Source organism: Mus pahari, chromosome 21 (assembly GCF_900095145.1).
Source record: "Mus pahari chromosome 21, PAHARI_EIJ_v1.1, whole genome shotgun sequence".
NCBI lineage: Eukaryota > Metazoa > Chordata > Mammalia > Rodentia > Muridae > Mus > Mus pahari.
In genome coordinates this window covers 23,885,418-23,905,146 of record NC_034610.1, presented here as the reverse complement: position 1 = coordinate 23,905,146, position 19,729 = coordinate 23,885,418, and the positions used below count along the sequence as shown (strand labels likewise).

The window sequence follows — 19,729 nt, the reverse complement described above, 5'->3', positions numbered from 1 at the left end:
TGGGGAGAGCAGGTGAGGATGGGGAGAGCAGGTGAGGATGGGGAGAGCAGCTTAGGATGGGGAGAGCAGTTGAAGGAGGAGAGAGCAGCTGAGGATGGGGAGAGCAGCTGAGGATGGGGAGCCCTCCCAGATGCTCCCGCTCTTCTGGGAACCCCCACCCCTCTGCTTCATTCTAAGCTTCAGACTGGCCTCCCCCAGGCAACACTCCCCAGCAGCAAAGGCCTTCGCCCCCCCTGCTCCTTCTAGGCCATAGTTCACCTTTGACCTTCTTGAGGCCAGGGGGCCCTGACTCAGTTTCTCTCTTTCTCCCCATAGCAAGCTCAAGTGCAGGAGGCAGAGGAGGCCCGAGAAAACCCGGCCCCAGCCGGCAAGGTGAAGTCCCAGGTGAAGAAGTCTAACCTCCGGAGAGCCTTTTCTCTAAGGAAACATGGCTCCAAGGATTCTAAGAGAACGGAGGCTTCAGGGACTGCAGGCTCTGGCAGCCCGGAGGCCCGGCCACCCAAGAGGCACGGCTTCCTGCCCATGTGTGTCAGTGGCCACAGAGCTTCCATCTCCAGCAGCCCAGGTGAGCAGGCCTGGTGTTACCATGGTGACTTCAAACCTTGCCCTCTGCTCTCTGCTGTGGGAAGAGTGGAGAGGTGGGGATGTCAGTTTCAGCAGGACACCTACCAAAAGCTCAGAGTTCCTTTTCTTAAAAACAAAGGCATCACCAGGAAGTGGTGGCACGTGCCTTTAATCCCAGCACCTGGGAGGCAGAGGCAGGTGGATTTCTGTGAGTTTGAGGGCAGCCTGGTCTGCAGAGCAGGTTCTAGGACAGCCAGGGCCAGAGGTGTCGCTAGATCTGTGGTTGTCAGATGTCACTAGGGAACGTTAGTAGAAACACACCGGGATTTCAAGGTGACTGTAGTAAAACGTGAGGTCCGTTGCTGGGCAGTGATCCCCTGCTCTTGTGCAGTGACTGCTGTATACACAGTACTACCTCAGTTAACACGCCAGCTCTGTCTTAGCATTCCCATTTGACAACAGAGTCAGGCGAAGTTTGGACTGACTTGGCCGAGGCTTGCACATTTAAAGGGGAGGTGATTTTGCTGGGTGAGAGCCATGGGAACGTCCACGCGCTTCTTAAACTGTGCTCTGTGGGGAAGCAGAGGGCAGAGAGGGAACACAGATCCCCTCAGAAGCAGGGCAGGACTGGCATCCTGCCCCCTCCTCCCCCGAGGACTGAGACAGATGCCAAGCTCATCCACTTTTCTGCAATCCCTTTCAGAAAGCCTGGAGTTCCAGAAGACGGAGGCTGCAGGAGGGGGACCAGCCGGGTCCCCAGGAGCGCCTTTCCAGGCCAGGGGTCACACACCAGACGAGGGGCCTTCTCCAGAGAGAGCCTGGCAATCTAGTCAGTACATCCTGTGCCCTCTGGGGTAGCCTCATCTAGTTTCTCTTCACTTGCCCAGGCTGAGTACAGGATGTTCCGTTGAGGGGACAGGACCATTGGTGTGCTCGGTTTTAAAAAGATTAAAGTAAATACTTTATGCATATGTGTGCTCTATCCACATGTACACCTTCCTGCCAGAAGAGGGCACCAGATCCCATTACAGAAGGATGTGAGCCACCGTGTGGTTGCTGGGATTTGAGCTCAGAACCTCTGGAAGAGCAGCCAGTGCTCTTAGCCGCTGAGCCATGCCTCCAGTCCCTATTTGTGTGCTCTTTAAACTGAGGCTGCCGGGCGGGGGTACCGATGGCTTTAGGGTCCTTAGTCAGCCTCACTGGTGTAAATGGTTCTACCTTGGTCCAATTCAAGCTGTTCGTTACAACCTCTCTGAGTTTCCTGTGTATTTTACTAAGCCCTGTTCAAATCAACACCAAAGAGCCATAGCGCAGCCAAGTGGCCTCCTGTCGTGGCAGTACCCATGGCCAAGGGATGTTCCCCTCCACATGTTCTGGCTGGCCACTCTGAGCGCAAGCTTCCGTTCCTGAGGTTAGGAGCCCTCAGCTTTCCCCTGTGTCAGGTGGAGCTGCGTTTGGTCACAGGCGCTTAGAGAGAACGTGCCGTCTCTATTTGGACAACTGTACTGCCCGCCACGGGTGCCCGGTGTCACTGTGGGCAGTCTCTGATCTCTCCTCTCTTCCCTCAGAGGAGTTCATGATCCAAAAGCTCGTGGCGAGTCTCCAAGAGGTGGACAGGGATCTAGGGAGGCAGGTGAGTACCCCTCAAACTCTCCAGGCAGATACGGGAGCTCCCTCCCCTGAGACCTGCGTTCTGTCCCTACTTCTGGGTGACCTTGGTCATGTCCCTTGACCTCTCTGAACCCCCTTTGAAAAACAGGGATATTCCCCATTTGACTAACAGGTGTCTCTGCAGAGAGCACTAACACAAGGCAGGTAAAGAGAATGTTAGCTTGAAATGATAGGATTGCAAGCAGGCTGGGGAGATACCTCTGCAGGGAGAGTGCATGCTATGCTTGCCCGCCATGCCTGCCCGCCGAGAGCCCGAGTTCAAATCCCAAGCCCATGTGTAAAAAAAGCCAGGCATGGGATCATACACCTGTTGGAACACAGCGCTATATGGGGAGGAGACAGGAGGCTTGCTGGGGTTTGATGGTGGTTAGCCGACCTCCAGGGTCAGCGAGAGTCTGTGTCTCAAGGGAATAAGGCAGAGCCCTAGAGCAAGGATTCTCTGGGCTCTGTATGCACACTTACATGAATGCAAACATCATATACATACACACATGCGTGTACGCACATTCTCTCTCTCTCTCTCTCTTTCTCTCTCTCTCTCTCTCTCTCTCTCTCTCTCTCTCTCTCTCTCTCTCTCTCACACACACACACACACACACACACACACACATACACACACTCAAAACCAGAATGGTCTAATTGCTCCCAATCAGGGTCTGCCCCAAGCCAAAGCCAGGGCACCCCCCCTCACCTCCCCCTCAGATCCTGCTGCAAGGTCACCTTTGGTGGGCGCAGCCTTGCCAATGAGCAGCTTAGCTCGATCCAGCAGCCTCTACCCCACCCCGGCTGAAGACCTCAGTCCTCCCCAGGAGGTGTCTACACATCACTGCCTGGGCCACCTTACCGTCCTTGTCCAGGTCCTTATCCCCATCGGTGTGCCCAGGATCTCAGATAAACCTCATGTGTGACCCAAGGCTTTGTCTTTGGGTCTCCATCCCCCCCTGGAGACCCCAGTTATCATGTCCGGATATGAAGAGGGTTAGCCGGAAGGACCTTAGTGTGGGGCTGAGAAGGTATTGAGTGTTTTTCCTGGCCCCTGTCTACTTCCAACCGTTTTGGAGAGGGGATCTGGTCACTCCCACTTTTCTAGCTGAAGGGAGGCTCAGGGTGACTTGTTCCGTGCCATATCTGCTCTCCGTACATGCACGTCGTTTTTTGTTTGTTTTGTTTTGCCCTGCAGCTGCAAGCCATATCTTATAGAAATGAGAGTGTGGTGGTGGAGGGATTTAATAAGGGGTGCTCACCCAGGATGCTAGGGAGCAGGCTGGGGTGGGGGTGGGGACCCCGCAGGCCCTAGCGCTGATGACTCCACTTCCATTCCAGATCCAGAAGTACCCCAGCTTCAAGCGTTTTTTTAACGAGTTCTCAGATGCCTCCCTCAGGAAGCTGGTGGCCACCTTAGACAGACAGAAGGCCAGCCTCTCAGAGGAAGGCCAGAGCCTGGCCAACAGGCTGCCACCCTGTGCCTTTGGCACACTGAACAAGTTTGCGGCCAACCACAGCTGCGCCATCTGCACACTGATGCAGTCCAGAGGTGAATACAAGGGACACAGTTACGTCCACTTCCTGTCCAGGAAGGCCCAGCAGGTGAGAGCATGGGTCAGCACGGCGGCAGGTCTTCTGACTTTCCTGATACGCGTGCACACGCGTGTGAGTGTCAGGGCGCACTGGTGGAGATCAGAGGACAACTCCTAGGAGTTGGTTCTAGGGATGAATGGAGGTCAACTTGCCAGTCTTAGTGGCAAAGAGCTTTACTGACTGAGCCATCTTTTTGATCCCCCACCTGATTTTTAGGCTTCAGTTCAAATGCCACCTTCCTCCTTTCTGCAGTCTCCTGGGACACAAAGACAAGAGCTAAGCTGTAGTCAGCTTCAAAGGACAGGCAGCTGAGCCCGGTGTTGCCAGTTGGTCCCAGGAGGCCTGCAGGAAGTGGCAGATGCAATTTGAATGACCAGGGGTTTGGAGACTGAGGCTGAGTGGAAGGACTGGGGACAGCTGTGCCCAGTGGAGGGGAAGGGGAGATGCAAAGGCTAGGGGACCTCTTGTGGGTTTGGATCGGCTTGGTAGGGAGCTTGCTGTCTCTGGCCTGGACCCTGCTGACTCGGCCTGTGGCTTTTCCCCTCCAGGACATCACGAATCTGGATAGCCAGAGTCCGGACTGAAGGCTCCATGTCATACACGAGTTCTTTCGGAGTAGCTTTGGCCCAGAGACTCTGAAGACCCCATAGGATGGCCCTCTTTTGTGCTTCCCAAACGTCCCTGCAGAAAAAAATGAACCACGGACAATTCTCTGCGCACTCAGCATTGTCTGGGAACACTTGCTTCCTGGAAGCGGGACCCAGAGGCTGGGCTGGGGTCAGCACTAGAATGGGGTTAGGAGGTCAGGCTCCATGGAGTGAACCTGAAGAGAGGCTCTCCCCTCTGTAGTCTCTGCATCCCATCCCCCCACCCCCCAACTCCTCATCCCTCATGACTGACACCTGCCAGATCCATGAGTCTTAGCTGGTGTGTGTGTGTGTGTGTGTGTGTGTGTGTGTGCATTCACACATGTCTGCCGATCTGCCTGCCTGTCTGTCTGTGTCTGTGTGTCACTGGGTGGAGGGAGGGAGTGTAGGTCAGAGGTCAGTCCCCGGTGTCCCGCGTCCAGTTCCATCTGCCTTGTTTTTTGAGACTCACCCAAGCAGGCTTGTCTAAGGTTGAGAGTCCAAGGGATCCGCCTAGTTCCGCCTCTCCAGGGCTGACATCACAAACATTGGCCACCACACCCCGCCATAAATAAGTCTTCGGGGGGTTATTTATTTATTTTTTTATGAGTCTTCATTTTAAAAAATAGTTTTTAAATTCAGTTTCCAGCTGGAAAACACACATGCATTCAAACAGCTGTGTCTCTGCCACGTCACTCCCAATCTTACAGGAATCTTATTAGCCTTCATGAAGATTCTGAAAGTTATCTAGGTTATGCCTATAATTATTTTATCGCATTGACAAAGGTCTCACTCTGTGGCCCAGACGAGCATCTCTCAACCCCGACCCCACCCTAGACTCTCGAGTCCTGAGACTACAGTTGTGGGCTACTTTACAGGGTCACAGCTGGGTAGATCTCAGAAAGTCAAAGAGGGGGCTTCAAGCTGGACTGCCCCAGATGCTGCACAGACGTGCACTGCTCCAGAGCCTCTCACCCTAAGACAGCAGCCTCCACCCTGTCTGTGCTGGCTGGTTGTGTGTCAACTTGACACAAGCTGGAGTTATCACAGAAAGGAGCCTCCGCTGAGGAAAGGCCTCCATGAGATCCAGCTGTAAGGCATTTTCTCAATTACAGATCAATAGGGGAGGGCCCAGCCCAGTGTGGGTGGGGCCATCCCTGGGCTGATGGTCCTGAGTTCTACAAGAAGGCAGGCTGAGCAAGTCAGCAAGAAGCCCCACTCTGTGGCCTCTGCATCAGCTCCTGCCTCCAGGTTCCTGCCCTGTGTGAGTTCCTGTCCTGACTTCCTTTGGCAATGAACCTCGTGTTCACATGAACACGTGGGGCGTGTCTTGAAACTGTCATGTGGATGCTGGGAATTGAACCTGGGGCATCTGGAAGAGCAGCCAGTGCGCTCTTATCCACTGAGCCATCTCTCCAGCCCCAGGAACTAAAGTTCTGAAACAACGGTTAGGAATCTTTTGTACATAGTTTACTTTATTATTAAATTAGTCAGTCTTATACATAGTTCAGGTTAGTTACCACACCCAACTGTACATAGTTTCTTTTTATTTATATAAAGATTTTGTTTTTATTTTAAATTATGTGGGTTTGTATGAGTGCAGTATCCACAGAAGCCAAAAGAGGGCACTGTATCTCATGGCGCTGGAGTTGCAAATGGTTGTAAGCTGTCTGCCTTGAACAGGGCTTGTTTTACCACTGAATGTGTCCTCCAAACCTTGGACATTGTTTCTTATCTGTAACAACAACTATCCAGGCTGTAGAATATTTGTTATGAGTTCCTGATGCTGTCATCCAAGTCTGGTTTTTATACTGTGTTGTTTGAACCAATAAAGACACTGACTCAAAGTGTAAACTGGATCTTTTCAGGGAAGCTAGGTCATCTTGCTCCACACAGTGGGGACAGAATGGCTGTCCCCTTGTTCCATCTGGAAGAGGCAAGATGGCCACCACCAGCCCCCGTCCAGGACAGTCCAAGCCTGCGGATCGATAGTGGGGGGCCAGCCTCTCCATCCCTGTCCTGGGTTCTCTCTTCTGGCTCATCCTTGGAGTGACACCATGCTGACACAGTAACAAAAGGGGTGCTAGTCTGGGTGGTCATGAGCTCAGGGCTTCCCATCGGATCCCAGGCTGGTAATGTCAGAGATGAGATATTGCTGTTCTAACCTGACTCCTGAGGCACAGAGAGGAGAGGCTGGGTCAGCCATCGTTCTTTTTGATTACTTGATGAAGCTGGTGTGACTTAGCACAGGTGTAGAGGACGGGATGAGGCTGCTCTCTGCTGTGTGTCTGAATGGGAAAAGGGGACGTTTACTGTAGATATGAGTGACAGAGATGCCAGAGGCATCTGGGAGAGTCAAGACTGCACATGGCCAGCAGACTGATGCAGACCATGAGATGGAGGTGGGGATCCAGCAAGGAAGGAGGGGGTGTGGGCCAAAATGGCTGGTTCTACAGGAATCGGAGAATCTGGGGAAAGGGGAGGAAAGCTCTGGTGTTGGAGAGATTTTGGGTGGGGGCGGGGCATGCCAGCCAGGACGACTCTGTAACAGGCACGTGTAAGTATGGACTGAGCCAGAGTCTGCCTTGGTGTGTTAGATAGGCACCTCAGCCATTTGTCCCGGGTTTCTCTGAGACCTCACAATATCCAGTTTGAGTTCAGCCTGGGCTGTAAGGGTCCATGAGTCTCAAAGAATGACACCCCCCCACACACACACACACACACACTTGAGCAGTAAACTCAAGGAGTGTTTTATTCTGCAGAAGTCCAGCATGCTGTGGTCTCCCCGTTATCAGAATAGAGACACCCAAGTGAGCTTGCAGGCTTGATTTAAAGCACGTTGGGGGAATTCTGGGGTAGGTGACCTCTGTTGGGTCCATCTCTAAGGCCGTTCTATTACTGGGGTTTGGGGCTGGGAACCTGCTGGGGAGGTCTGGAAACTGTTACTGAGGAAGCAGCTGAGGGAGTCTAGAAACTGCCGCTGACCCACTGTCCTTGCTTCAGGCCAGCTGGCTGGAATATCCCATTACCTGGTCGTGAAGGCTGGAGCCTGGGGGCTTTCTAATAGCAATTGACTGTCTTGGGCTTGCCAGGACTCCCCAGTTCTTAGGCCTAGTGTCCTTAACTGCCAATCTGAAGTCTGTCACAGAATAAGCCTAGCCTTCTCAAGCTATGTAAGGGCCAGTCCCTTAGCAAAGATCCGTGCATGGGCATGTTGACAAAGAGCCAGGTCAGTGGCACGCCTTTGATCCCAGCACTGGAGGCAGAGGCAGGTGAATCTCGGTGAGTTCAAGGTCTGCCTGGTCTACAGAGTGAGTTCAGAGCTGGCTAGCACAACCTTCCAAGACCTCATGCTTGAAAACAAATAAAAAAAGGAAGAGATTAAAGAGACTAATAAAAGCTAACAGAGTCAGCAGATGAGAGCACAGGATGCCCAGCTGTGCCCTTCCCCCAGCCTTGAGCAGGCTGGCGCATTACCTCAAAACAGGGGAAACTAACAGAACCCTAGAGAGCCAAAAAGGGGGTTCTGTCTCTTTGGACAATGGTGACATTGGAGGTGTTCAGTTTTGAAGCTGGCACAAATGGTTGAGGTGCCTATTTAAGATATCAGAATGGAGAACTAGAGAGATGGCTCAGTGGGTAAGAGCACTGACTGCTCTTCTAGAGGTCCTGAGTTCAAATCCCAGCATCCACATGGTGCTTTCACAACCATCTGTAATAAGATCTAATGCCCTCCTCTGGGAGTCTAAAGACAGCTACAGTGTACTTATTTATAATAAATAAATAAATAAATCTTTAAAAAAAAAAGGACCTGGCCAGGTTCTCCCAGCATCCCTCGGTCCCTACGTTACAGGGCATGGCTGGCATACCCTGCCCTCTACCAGGCCGCCCTTCCCCCAGAGGCTCTTCCCTATATAATCCAGACTTCTTGTTTATCCATCCTTCTTGTACATTTGGCCTCCTGGCTGCTGTTCTTGGGTGCCCTCTCTTCCTCCCCCCCCCCACGTGGCACAGGCTCTGGGCTCGCCCAGATGTGTCAGCCTCTGGCCATACTCTCCCTCCTCTCTATGATAAACACATATTCCCCCCCCCCATCATCTCGGGGAGCAGTCATGTCCTTTTTTTTCATTCAGGTTTTTCATTCTAGGTTTGACACACACTTCCTGAGGGAAGACAGTTTTAATAGGTGCCAGGGAATTGGTATGTCTGGGTGGAGAGACTCGCCTCAAAGTGAAGGCCCTCATACTTAGTTGAATGTCATGCCTCGGGGACCTGCTTCCACATGCCAACCTCCAGGTCCTGTCCCTCACGGGTCTACACTACTGGATCAGCCATTTTATTTTATCTTATCTTGTGGATGGGTGGATGGTACTTTTTTGGAAATGTGTTTTGAAGACTTGCCTGCATGTATGTTTGGGTGAGAATGTCAGATCTTGGACTTACAGACAGTTGTAAGCTGCCATGTAAGGGCTGTGAATTGAGCCTAGATTCTCTGGAAGAGCAGTCAGTGCTCTCAACCACTGATGCATCTCTCTGGCCCCTGAGACAGAGTCTTATGTAGCCCAAGCTAGTCTCTAATTTATAGCCCTGGATGACCTTGAACTCTGGTCCTTTAGAGTCTAGCCACTGAAGGGAAATGAAATTTAAGGCCTGGGATTCATGTAACTTATGTCCAGAGAGTTGTTTTGTGAGCTTAGAAGCCTGAGGCTGGGAACCTAGCAGGCCCGGGCAAGTCCGAGCAGGCCGGCCGATACACAGTAACCAGGTGTGTTCCACTGATCCACCCCTCAGGTCTCCTAACACTCCTGCCTTTGCAGTACCATTCTGCAAATGTGTGGTCATTCTGCTGATGTTTAAATGAGCCAATCACAGGTAACCGCGTCAATTCTTGCTAGCCCCAACGCCTCCCCCTATAAAAACCCCTAGCTTTCAGGCCATGGGGTCAGTGCCTCTACCTCCTGTGTGAGGTATGCATTGGCCCGGAGCTCCGTCAATAAACTACCTCATGTTTTTTATATCAAGATGGTTTATTCATGGTTTTTGGGTGCCACCTTCTAGAGACTGGTGTGGGGAGGGCTCCCCACGAAAGTCTTTCACCACCACTTTCCTCTCTGAGATCCTGATTCTTTGCTAGTCTTTCAAAGCCCCATTGTTCCATGAAATGACTTAGGGGAGTATAGCCTCCCCCAAGGCCTCCTGGGCACAGGGGCTCCCCTTTCTCTGCTTACATTTCTTTGGGTTCCCAGTAGTCAAGTCCAGCTTACATTTGAGCTTCAGCCTAGGCTCGAGGTTTTGCATTTGAGTAAAGCAAATGCTGGTGAGGCCTGTGGTGTGGGCCTGGCTGGGCTGGAACATGAAGACCACCTTTTGCAGGACAGGCTGGAGATTGAGTCTTAGAGTGAGGCCCATCCTCCAAATCCTAGCCAGAGTGGCTCTGCCTTGCAGCAAGCTGCAGGGTACACTTTCTCCACAGCAGCCTTTGGTGGAACAAGCCCTCCTTCCCAAGGTAAGTGCTTGCAGAGACTCAGAGGGGTAAGTGTGATGTGCAGGCAAGTGTGCCACCTGTCTAGAATCTGGTCTGTTTGTGCCTGTATCTGCTGAGCCTGTGGTCCCTAGGAAGGTTAACACCAAGTCCTGAGTGCTCCTTTTTTCTCAGCAGACATGCCTATTAACATAGCAAAGGGGACCAGGCCAGGCACTCGGCATCCCTCAGTCCAGGCTGGTACAGGGTTCTCCAGGCTGGCATTCCCTGGGCCTCTACCCTGAACTCCCCAGTGTAGGTGCTGGGCTGCCCTTCCCCAGCTGCTCTCCCCTGTATAATCCAGCCATTTGGCTACGTGTTCATTTTACCTTTTACCCTTTATTTTACATCTGGGCCTCTTGGCTCCTGGCCTTTCCTCTCACTCGGCCCACCTCCGGATCACATTCCCTCTGGGCTCACAGATCCCTCTGGCTATCTTCTCCCATAAGTCTGCAATAAACCTCCATTCCTGGGAGCAGACACATCCTTTTTATTTTTTATTTGATTCAGTGCCTTCATGGAGTCTGCAACAGTTCTGCCGAAGACTTAAAGTGCAAAGGCTAAAGTTGTGTCTTAAGTTTTAATTACTGTGATGAACCTGTAAACCCCACTAACCCAGGGACAGATAACTTCCTGGATGCTGGAGGGTGCTTTTCGTGTAAGGTAACAAGCCACTGGTTTCCACTTCTGTAAACAAGCTTGCTTGCTCCAAAGGCACAGGATGTGCTTGATCACACGTAGGCAGGAAGTGCAGTCAGGATGCATGCTTGCCCCGCCCCCGGGCAGGACAGAAGCAGGATTATACCCCTCCTCCCGGATGGGTGGACCGTGAGTGGTATGTGCCGATGTCTTCCTGTCCATCCAGAGCAGAATGGTGGGAAGACAGCAAGAACTCCAGACCAGTAAACCCAAACTTGGGGGGGGGGTAGACTTTCTGCAGCACTGGATGGCTGAGGGCACCCCTCGGTCCGGCAGGTCTCGGGTGCAAGGCTGGACCCAGGTCACTGGGGTCTCTCCTGCTCCAGCTTAGGAGTTCTGGCCACTCACTCCCTAAGAAAGGACAAAGAGTTGTCATTTTGAGTGATGCTTACCTGTGACAAGACCTTCCCATCATTCTCTCTGTTGCACTCCATCAAAACAAGGGATCTAGGATTGTTACAAAAGCCAGTTTAGAGGTTCACTTTATTACCCCAGGCCCCTTACCTGCTCTGCAAAGGGGATTCCCCATTGGGAGTGATCTTTCTTTCTTTCCATTTCTTTTTTTTGTTTGTTTGTTTTTGTTTTTGTTTTTCGAGACAGGGTTTCTCTGTGTAGCCCTGGCTGTCCTGGAACTTGATATGTAGACCAGGCTAGCCTCTGCTTCTAAAGTGTTGGAGTTAATGGTATGCCTCCATTAACTCCTCAAGCATCCCAGCTTGCTTTCTTGCTTTGGCCTCTCTCTCTCTCTCTCTCTCTCTCTCTCTCTCTCTCTCTGTGTCTCTCTCTCCTCTCTCTCTCTGTCTCTGTCTGTCTTTCTCTCCTCTCTCTCTCTCTCTGTCTCTGTCTCTCTCTCCTCTCTCTCTCTCTGTCTCTGTCTCTCTCCTCTCTGTCTCNCTGTCTCTGTCTCTCTCTCCTCTCTCTCTCTCTGTCTCTGTCTCTCTCCTCTCTGTCTCTCTCCTCTCTCTCCTCTCTCTCTCTCTCTCTCTGTCTCTCTCTGTCTCTGTCTCTCTCTCTCTCTCCTCTCTGTCTCTCTCCTCTCTCTCCTCTCTCTGTCTCTCTCTCTGTCTCTCTCTCTCCTCTCTCTCTCTCTGTCTCTCTCTCTCTCTCTCTGTCTCTCTCTCTCCTCTCTCTGTCTCTCTCTCCTTTCTTTCTGTATGTGTCTTTTCCCATTTTGGAGTTTTGGGGTTTTTTTGGTTTTTCAAGACAGGGTCTCTCTGTGTAGCCCTGGCTGTCCTGGAACTCACTCTGTAGACCAGGCTGGCTTCAAACTCAGAAATCCGCCTGCCTCTGCCTCCCAAGTGCTGGGACTAAAGGCGCGCGCCACCATGCCCAGCCATTTTGGAGTTTTTTGACATAAGCTCTCATAATGTAGCGTTGGCTGGCTTTGAACTCACAGAGATCCACCTGCTTCTCCTTCCCCAAATGCTGGGACTAAAATGCGTGCACCACCACAGGCAGCTAGCTCTCAGCTGTTCACACAATGGGCTGGAGCCGACCATGGCTATGCAGGAAGGGAGGGAAGGGCAGAAATGGAGCTATGTGCTCAGAGTAGCTACATCCCCCTGAGACAGGAGAGGCAGAGTCACTCTTGGGTGACATCCAGAGGAGTGACATCCATACCTCGGGGTAGCTGTATTCTTGGATCCGGCCGGGATGGGGTCTGTAGGTGACCCAGACTGTCTTGGGGAGCACAGGGAAGTTAAGTGGACACGGCGCAGACCTGGATTGGAGAAGCCAAGGACACAATTGTGAGGGCAAATAAGAAAAGCCAGTAGAGTCCCAAGCCCCACCTTTGCCTGCTGTGTGACCCCAGGGTAGCCCCTTGCCCTCTGTGAGGAATTACAAGATCCTACAGAGCCCACCATAGAAGTCCTCTTGGCATTTAGGCTTGCACACTTATAGATAGGTCTTCTTGTTGTTTTAATTCAAAAGTCATATTTATTTTTTTTCATGGTAACTACAGTACCTTATTCAGGGGGTCACAACGGGACCCAAGGATTGACAGGTTTCACTGGCTCTTGGGTAACATTATGGCTGCTTTGGACACAGGGATCACAGAGGGAGCCTTGAACCTTGACCCTCCAAACACAGGCAGATCCCTAGACTTTTCTGTGACAAGAGACTCTCTCCACAGACAATTGTGAGCAGGCAGGAGGGTCCCAGCATCTACTCATAATGAGGGATTAATTGACAGCTGAACAAAATACAAGTTCGAGAACCCAAGAGGGATGCTCAGTGGGTAGAGGTGCGCACCTCCAATTCTGCCGACCTGAGGTCAAGCCTTGGGACTACAAGACAGAAGGTCAGAGCCAACTCCAGAAAATCTGTCCTTTGACCTCTCCCGCACACACTCACACACACGTGGGCACAATCAGTAAGTAAATAAACATCAAAAATGTTTAAAGAAATTTCTACCAAATGGACTAACAGAGGGTCAAAAGGTCTGCTGGCCAAAGAATGACTAGATATGGTGTCACCTGTTTATAATTCCAGGACAGGAGAGTTGGGAGCAGGAGGGGATCAAAAGTTCCAAGTTAGCTTTAGCTGCACAGTGATGTTGAGGCTAGCCTGGTCTACATGGTGAGTTCTGGGACAGCCAGGGCTACTCTGCTTAAAACATCACAACACACAGCTGAGAAGTAGTTAGCAAACCTCCAGGACCCCCACCGTGACGCCTGACATCTTCCTTCTGAAGGGATTCCCATTCACAGGGTGGCCTGCACTGCACGCCCACGGGCTTGTGAGCAGGGTCACCCGTGCTTTTGCAGGTCAGAAAATGGAGACTCGGAGCCCAGACGTTCTACCTGTAAGCGCTGAGCTCTCCAGGCAGAGCAGAGACTTTACTTACTGTAGTTTGCTAGCCGGCTTCTTGGACCGAGTGTTTCTGTGGAAGCACTCTCTAGTGGCATTTGTCTTTTGTTTCCTCTTGAATATCGTTTTCGCCGTGTTTGAATCCGCACCAGGACTCTCCCTGGGCAAAGAGACAAAAGAGGTGCTTGTTACAACAGCCTGAACAGTGTCTGCCACCATCCGAGTTCTGGCCAAGCTCAGCAGACCCAGTGGCCCTGGCCAAGGTCGATGTCCCCAGAAACACATCTGATTACTATTAACTATTTATCTGGGCAATAACCAGACTAAGGAGACAAACAAGGCCCAAACTTATACCTACTAAACGTAGTTGCAAAGAGGTTAAAAAATCACACAAACTTAATATGTATGCTTTATATATTTTAACTTACACAAACTGATAAAGTTTTAAGATTTTTTATTTGTATTTTTAAAAATTTATTTATTATTATTATATGTAAGTACACTGTAGCTGTCTTCAGACACACCAGAAGAGGGTGTCAGATCATATTATGGATGGTTGTGAGCCACCATATAGTTGCTGGGATTTGAACTCAGGACCTCTGGAAGAGTAGTCAGTGCTCTTAACCGCTGAGCCACCTCTCCAGCCTCAAGATTTTTTATTTATGTGTAATTGTGTCTACATGTAGAACACATTCACAGAGACCAAAAGAGGATGTCAGAGCCTCTGGAGTTGGAGCTGTAGGCCGTGGTGGGCTGCCCAACGTGTGTGCTGGGAACCGAGCTTGGATCAAGTGCTTCTGCAAGAGCGGTTTGTGTTCTTAACTACTGAGCCATCTCTCCACACACCCCCAGTCGTAGATAAAATTTCATAATGGGGGCGGGGGATCAGATCCAACTTAATAAGATTGGTGTGAAGCAAATACAAGTGTCTATGGAAAAATGCCCGAGAACATGAGAACATGATGGCACACACCTATAATCTCTGGACTCGGAAGGCAGAGGCAGGATTGCTCACTCAGTGCCAGCCGGGCTGTTCAATGAGACCCACGTCCAACAATAAAATTAAAGAACAGAATGTTTCAACCCTGCTTTTCAAAAGACAAAGTGGACATATGCATGACCCCCCCTTACTGATCTTTCATTGGCCAATCCAACTGTTAGCCAACCAGCAAGGGAGCCTGGGAAATGTAGTTCCCAGGGACCTTGAAGCACTACAGATCTGCAGGCCAGTGTCACAGCTGTAGAGACAACGATGGAGCGTGTACATTTCACAACCCAGACAACCGAGGCATACTCTTTTGGTTTGGTTTCTGTTGTTGTGGTCAAACACCCTGACAAAGTCACTTAAGGCAGAAAGGGTGTATTTGGTTCACAAATCCAGGCAACTGGGAGTTGCTGGTAGGAAGTAAAGGCTGCAGGAACTTGCAACAGCTGGTCTCGTTACACCCACAATCAGGAACAAAGAGCATCGAACCATGCTTGCCACTTCAAGGTTATAGTGCTAGGGGCTAAAGCCACACACCTCCGTGCCAGCTCCCACGAAGACTTTTGAGAGTCCTTTTCTACCATTAGGGGCTACCCAAGGCTGGGATGGTGCACCTGTTAGACCATCCCATTTGTGGCTTCACCCAAAATAAGACCCGGGACCTGGAGTGCACAGGTTCCCACTGTCCTAGAACAGGTTGTACCGGTGTGTGCTGGAGTTGGGGAGAGGGGTGGTGTCACCCAATGGACAGGTATATTCACATAGCGCCCCACTGCGGGAGAGAGAAGAGGGCACGAAGCGGGAGCTGCTGCCCCACAGACTAGGTGATACCCAGGCAGCCGATGCCCCACAGACTCGAAGAGTTAGGTGAAACCCAGAAACCTCACTTAACTGGGCCCCCTCCCCCGAGCAAAGGAGGGAACAGTCCTGAGGAAAGAGAAACTTACACTAGCAGAGGCTTGCGGGGGGCTTCCTTCCCGGTACCCGGTGCTGCTGAGCCTGTCAGCCGTGATGAGACGGGAGACCCTGTAGCTGGAGGGAACACCGGAGTTAAAAGGGCAGGTAGTGGGTACTGGGTCATTTTGCAAATAACAATGGTGAGTGTGTCTGAGAAGGATGCCAGTTGTTGTGGCTCAGCACCTCTTTAGTCCCAGTACTCGGGAGGCAGAAGCAGGAGGATTTCAGAGTTTGAGGCTCGCCTGGTTTACATAATGAGAGCCAGACTATCCAGGGACCCAATAGTGAGATGCTCTTGTCAAAGGAATTTTATTTTATCTTATTTTATTTTATTAGTTTCTTTTTTTCTTTTCTTTTTTAAAATATTTACTTCTTTTTTTAAAAAAAGATTTATTTATTATTATATCTAAGTACACACTGTAGCTGTCTTCAGACACACCAGAAGAGGGCACCAGACCCCATTACAGATGGTTGTGAGCCACCATGTGATTGCTGGGATTTGAACTCAAGACCTTCAGAAGAGCAGTCAGTGCTCTTAACCACTGACCCATCTCTCCAGCCCAGTTTTTTTCTTTTTCCAGTTCTTCGAGGCTGGGTTTCTCTGTGTAGCTTTGGCTGTCCTGGAAAGAACGCACTCTATAGTCCAGGTTGGCCTCAAACTCTGAGATACACCTGCTTCTGCCTCCCCAGAGCTCACAGCTGCCTGTAGCTGTAACTCCAGGGGATCCAGCGCCCTCTTCTGACATTTCTGGTACCAGGTATGATATAAGCGAGGCACAGAAACACGGGCATGTACTCATTAAACAGAAACTTTTTTATCCAGACAGGATCTCTTTCCATAGCCCTGGCTGTCCTGGATCCTGATCTAGCTTGTGAACACTAGGCTGGGCATGAACTCCAAGATCTGCTTGCTTTTGCCTCGAAAGTGCTAAGACTAAAGGCAGGGGCCAGCACAGCCAGCAAACATAATTTTTTTTAAACCATTATGATGTTTTAAAAATTGTATGTGCTGTGGGAGACATCCCACTATCCCCAACAAATCAAAATTCAAAACACATGTATGGATGTAGGCATGTATGAGTATTTCTAAAGAATTAGTAAGATTATTTTGAAATAATAAGCAAACAAGCAAGGAATCAATAAAACCAGCAAGGAATGCTCTCCTCCTCCTATTTAAGAGCCAAATTATCACATCAGTGGATCTGATGCAGAAGGAAGGCTGCAGCTGCTGTGGGCAGATGCTGCTGTTCCCTGCCCCATGGTGACGTCAGAGGGCGGGGCCGGAACATCGCCAGCTCAAGGAAGTAAACCATCTTGTAATGAAGATTATTATTAGGACCAGTGTGTGTATCTCGAGTGAGTATTCAAATGGAGTCAAAGATGGGTACTGGGTGTAGTCTCAACTGATTTGTTTTTTTGTTTTATTTTTTGTTTTCCAAGACAGGGTTTTTCTGTGTACCCCTTATTGTTCTGCAACTTGCCGTGTAGACCAGGGTGGCCTTACTCTAAAGAGATCTGCCTGCCTCTGCCTCACAAGTGCTGGAATTATATATTTAATTTAAAAACATTTTTTTTAAGGCTTATCAGTCATGGAGATCCAGAGATCTGCCTGTCTCCATGTCCTCAGAACCAGAGTTACAGTCATGGGCTGCTGTACCCAGCTTCTATGTGGGTTATGGGGATAAAACTCTGGTTCTCAGGGCTGGTGAGATGGCTCAGTGGGTAAGAGCACCCGACTGCTCTTCAGAAGGTCCAGAGTTCAAATCCCGGCAACCACATGGTGGCTCACAACCATCTGTAACAAGATCTGACTCCCTCTTCTGGAGTGTCTGAAGACAGCTACAGTGTACTTAAATATAATAAATAAATAAATCTTTAAAAAAATGTATAAATAAGCGGGGCGTGGTGGCACACGCCTTTAATCCCAGCACTTGGGAGGCAGAGGCAGGCGGATTTCTGAGTTCAAGGCCAGCCTGGTCTACAGAGTGAGTTCCAGGACAGCCATGGCTACACAGAGAAACCCTGTCTCAGAAAACCAAAAAAAAAAAAAAATGTATAAATTGTATGAGTTATAAATATAAATGGCTCTATTATAAGCCTTTAATATCAATATTTAATTCATTTTTTTATGATTTAGTGTTATTTTTTATTTTTTAGTTGTGTAAATGGGAGGTGTGTGCAAGTGTAGTGTCCAGAAGAGGGGACAGATGTGCTTTTGAGCTACCCAGTGTCCTGTCCTGGCCACCAAACTGAACTCTGGTCCTCTAAGAGAACAGCAATAGCTCTTAACCACTGCACCTTCTCAACAGCCTCTTGGTGGCGACTTTTGCTGCCAGAGGGAGGGGCTGAGCTTCGAGGTCCAAAGACTTAAGGCAGGGGTCAGTATCCCCTGTGGAGGCTGCTCAGATAGAGGGCTAATGTCACCCTCAGAACTGGTGTCTCAGTCCCGCCAGAGCAGGGAGGGTCATACCTGTGGTTCGTTCTGGGCCTAGGTCCTCCACAGGTGGCCGGGCAGGTGGTGTTGAAGGACTTAGGGACAGAAGTCCAGGTGCTGCCCTGGCTGGTGTGGCTCCCTGGGAAGATCTGAGCAGCAGTCTATGGGACTCGGGTGACCCAATAGGCACAGAGGATCCAGCCTTTGAGCTGTGTGAATCTGCAGCTGGGAGCGACACAGGTGGCAAGGTGTTTGTGCTCTGCTCAGCGGTGGCAGAGTCCAGGGCATCCTTGACTCCTCGCTTTGTGGCAGAATCCAGGGCATCCTTGACTCCTCGCTCCGTGGCAGAATCCAGGGCATCCTTGACTCCTCGCTCCGTGGCAGAGTCCAGGGCATCCTTCACTCCTCGCTCCGTGGCAGAGGCCTGGACATCCTTCACTCCTCGCTCCGTGGCAGAGGCCTGGACATCCTTCACTCCTCGCTCCGGGTTTGGAGTCCGAACATTTATTGGGCAACTGTCACTGGGGCCAGTGGGCCTCATTACTGGGACCGGCTGGGCTGGGGACAAAGGCGATACAGATGGTTGCTTGGCTATAGAGACCCGTGGTGACCCGGGTGATTCCACAGACTCCTTGCACCCAGATTCAGGTGTCTGCACTGAGGGGGCGGCTGGGGGATGGCTGTCCTTTCTGTCCTCTCTGGGAGACCCCTGTGCATGGGTTTGTGAGGCGTCTTCTGGGCTTCTCCTCGGTGCTGGGAGGCTCTGCAGACTCGGAGGTGGGGGCTCATGGCCAAGGGCGACCTCTATCTGGCAGTATACTTCAACCCTCGGGAATATCACTCTCTTGCTGGGAGAGTCAAGGTACGCTGCGTCTAGAAGAAACCACAGCGCATCAGATCTGATGTGCACATAGTGTAGTATGGGTGTGTCTGCAAAATCTACATAAATATGATACATGGTGGGCACAGCGTGGTCCCAGAACTTGGGAGCTAGGCAAGAAGATTGTAAGAGCAGAGATCAGATTGTAGGGGTGTGTGTGTGGGGGGGTGTTGGCGAAGGTGGGGGACCATAAAGGAGCTCCAGGAAACTTTTTTATTTTTCAGACAAGATCTCATGTAGCCCAGGCTAGCCTGGCCTCAAATTTACTATATAGCCAAGGATGACCTTGTACTTCTATTCCCCCGATCCCACCCCTCCCCCACATTTCCAGTGCTGGGATTATCGCATGCACTACCCTGCCAGGTTTATGAAGTACTGGAAATTAAACACAGGTCTTCATGCATGCTAGGCAAGTCCCAGTCCAGCCTCTGCAGAAAGACCGAGACGATATAGATTGTGCGTGTGTGGGAGGACCTTGTCGGAGGGAGTGAGGGCGAGGCCTGCTGGCCACAGCTGGGAGCAGACTGGCATCTATCAGCTCCCGCCTCTCCTTTCCCACGCCAGGGAGGCAGGCGGGGCTCGCTGTAGGAGTAGCTGGGTGGATGAGAGTTTTTGCAAGAGAGGGAGGAGAGACCGGGGGGGGGGGTGAGGATGAGATTGAGGGGTCCAGGGCGGCTTCATCCTGAGTGTGATGAGTGCCTCCCTTCTCCCCTCAACCAAGCAGAGAGCATTCTGACTGCTTCCAAGTGGCAGGTGGGAACCGATAGTATGGCTCTGGGTGCCAGTAGCTCCTGAACCTGTGCCAGTAGAAAAATCCAAGAAGCCGGGCGGGAGGGAGGGACTCGTGCACGTGAGCTGGCGCCACCGAGCTGGCGCCACCTGGCGGACGACGCGAGCATCACAAGGAGCCCGGAAAGAACCTGGGCTTCCTTGGCATCAAGACAGGAACCCGAGGGTGTAGTTAAGCTGTGTCCCAGATGCAGAGGGGTGGGGAAACAGAGTC

General features: G+C 51.0%; 2 protein-coding genes across 2 annotated transcripts in view; one reads left to right on the top strand and one right to left on the bottom strand.

Annotated features, from left to right (window-relative positions):
- Bnip5 (BCL2 interacting protein 5) overlaps positions 1-4,397 on the top strand; it is an 18,426-nt gene extending 14,029 nt beyond the window's left edge. Inside the window, exons 8-12 of the mRNA XM_021221887.1 lie at positions 316-565; positions 1,268-1,393; positions 2,133-2,197; positions 3,559-3,822; positions 4,362-4,397. Coding sequence (XP_021077546.1) covers positions 316-565; positions 1,268-1,393; positions 2,133-2,197; positions 3,559-3,822; positions 4,362-4,397 — 741 coding nt within the window. The remainder of the gene's footprint in view (positions 1-315; positions 566-1,267; positions 1,394-2,132; positions 2,198-3,558; positions 3,823-4,361) is intronic.
- Positions 4,398-10,554: 6,157 nt separating this feature from the next.
- Positions 10,555-19,729, bottom strand: part of Pnpla1 (patatin like phospholipase domain containing 1) — a 30,756-nt gene continuing 21,581 nt past the window's right edge. The window contains exons 6-11 of the mRNA XM_021221860.2: positions 18,313-18,719; positions 17,883-18,171; positions 15,403-15,487; positions 13,508-13,630; positions 12,280-12,379; positions 10,555-11,010 (exon numbers count right to left, since the gene is read on the bottom strand). Of these exons, the coding sequence (XP_021077519.1) occupies positions 10,987-11,010; positions 12,280-12,379; positions 13,508-13,630; positions 15,403-15,487; positions 17,883-18,171; positions 18,313-18,719 (1,028 nt within the window). The 3' untranslated portion in view covers positions 10,555-10,986. The remainder of the gene's footprint in view (positions 11,011-12,279; positions 12,380-13,507; positions 13,631-15,402; positions 15,488-17,882; positions 18,172-18,312; positions 18,720-19,729) is intronic.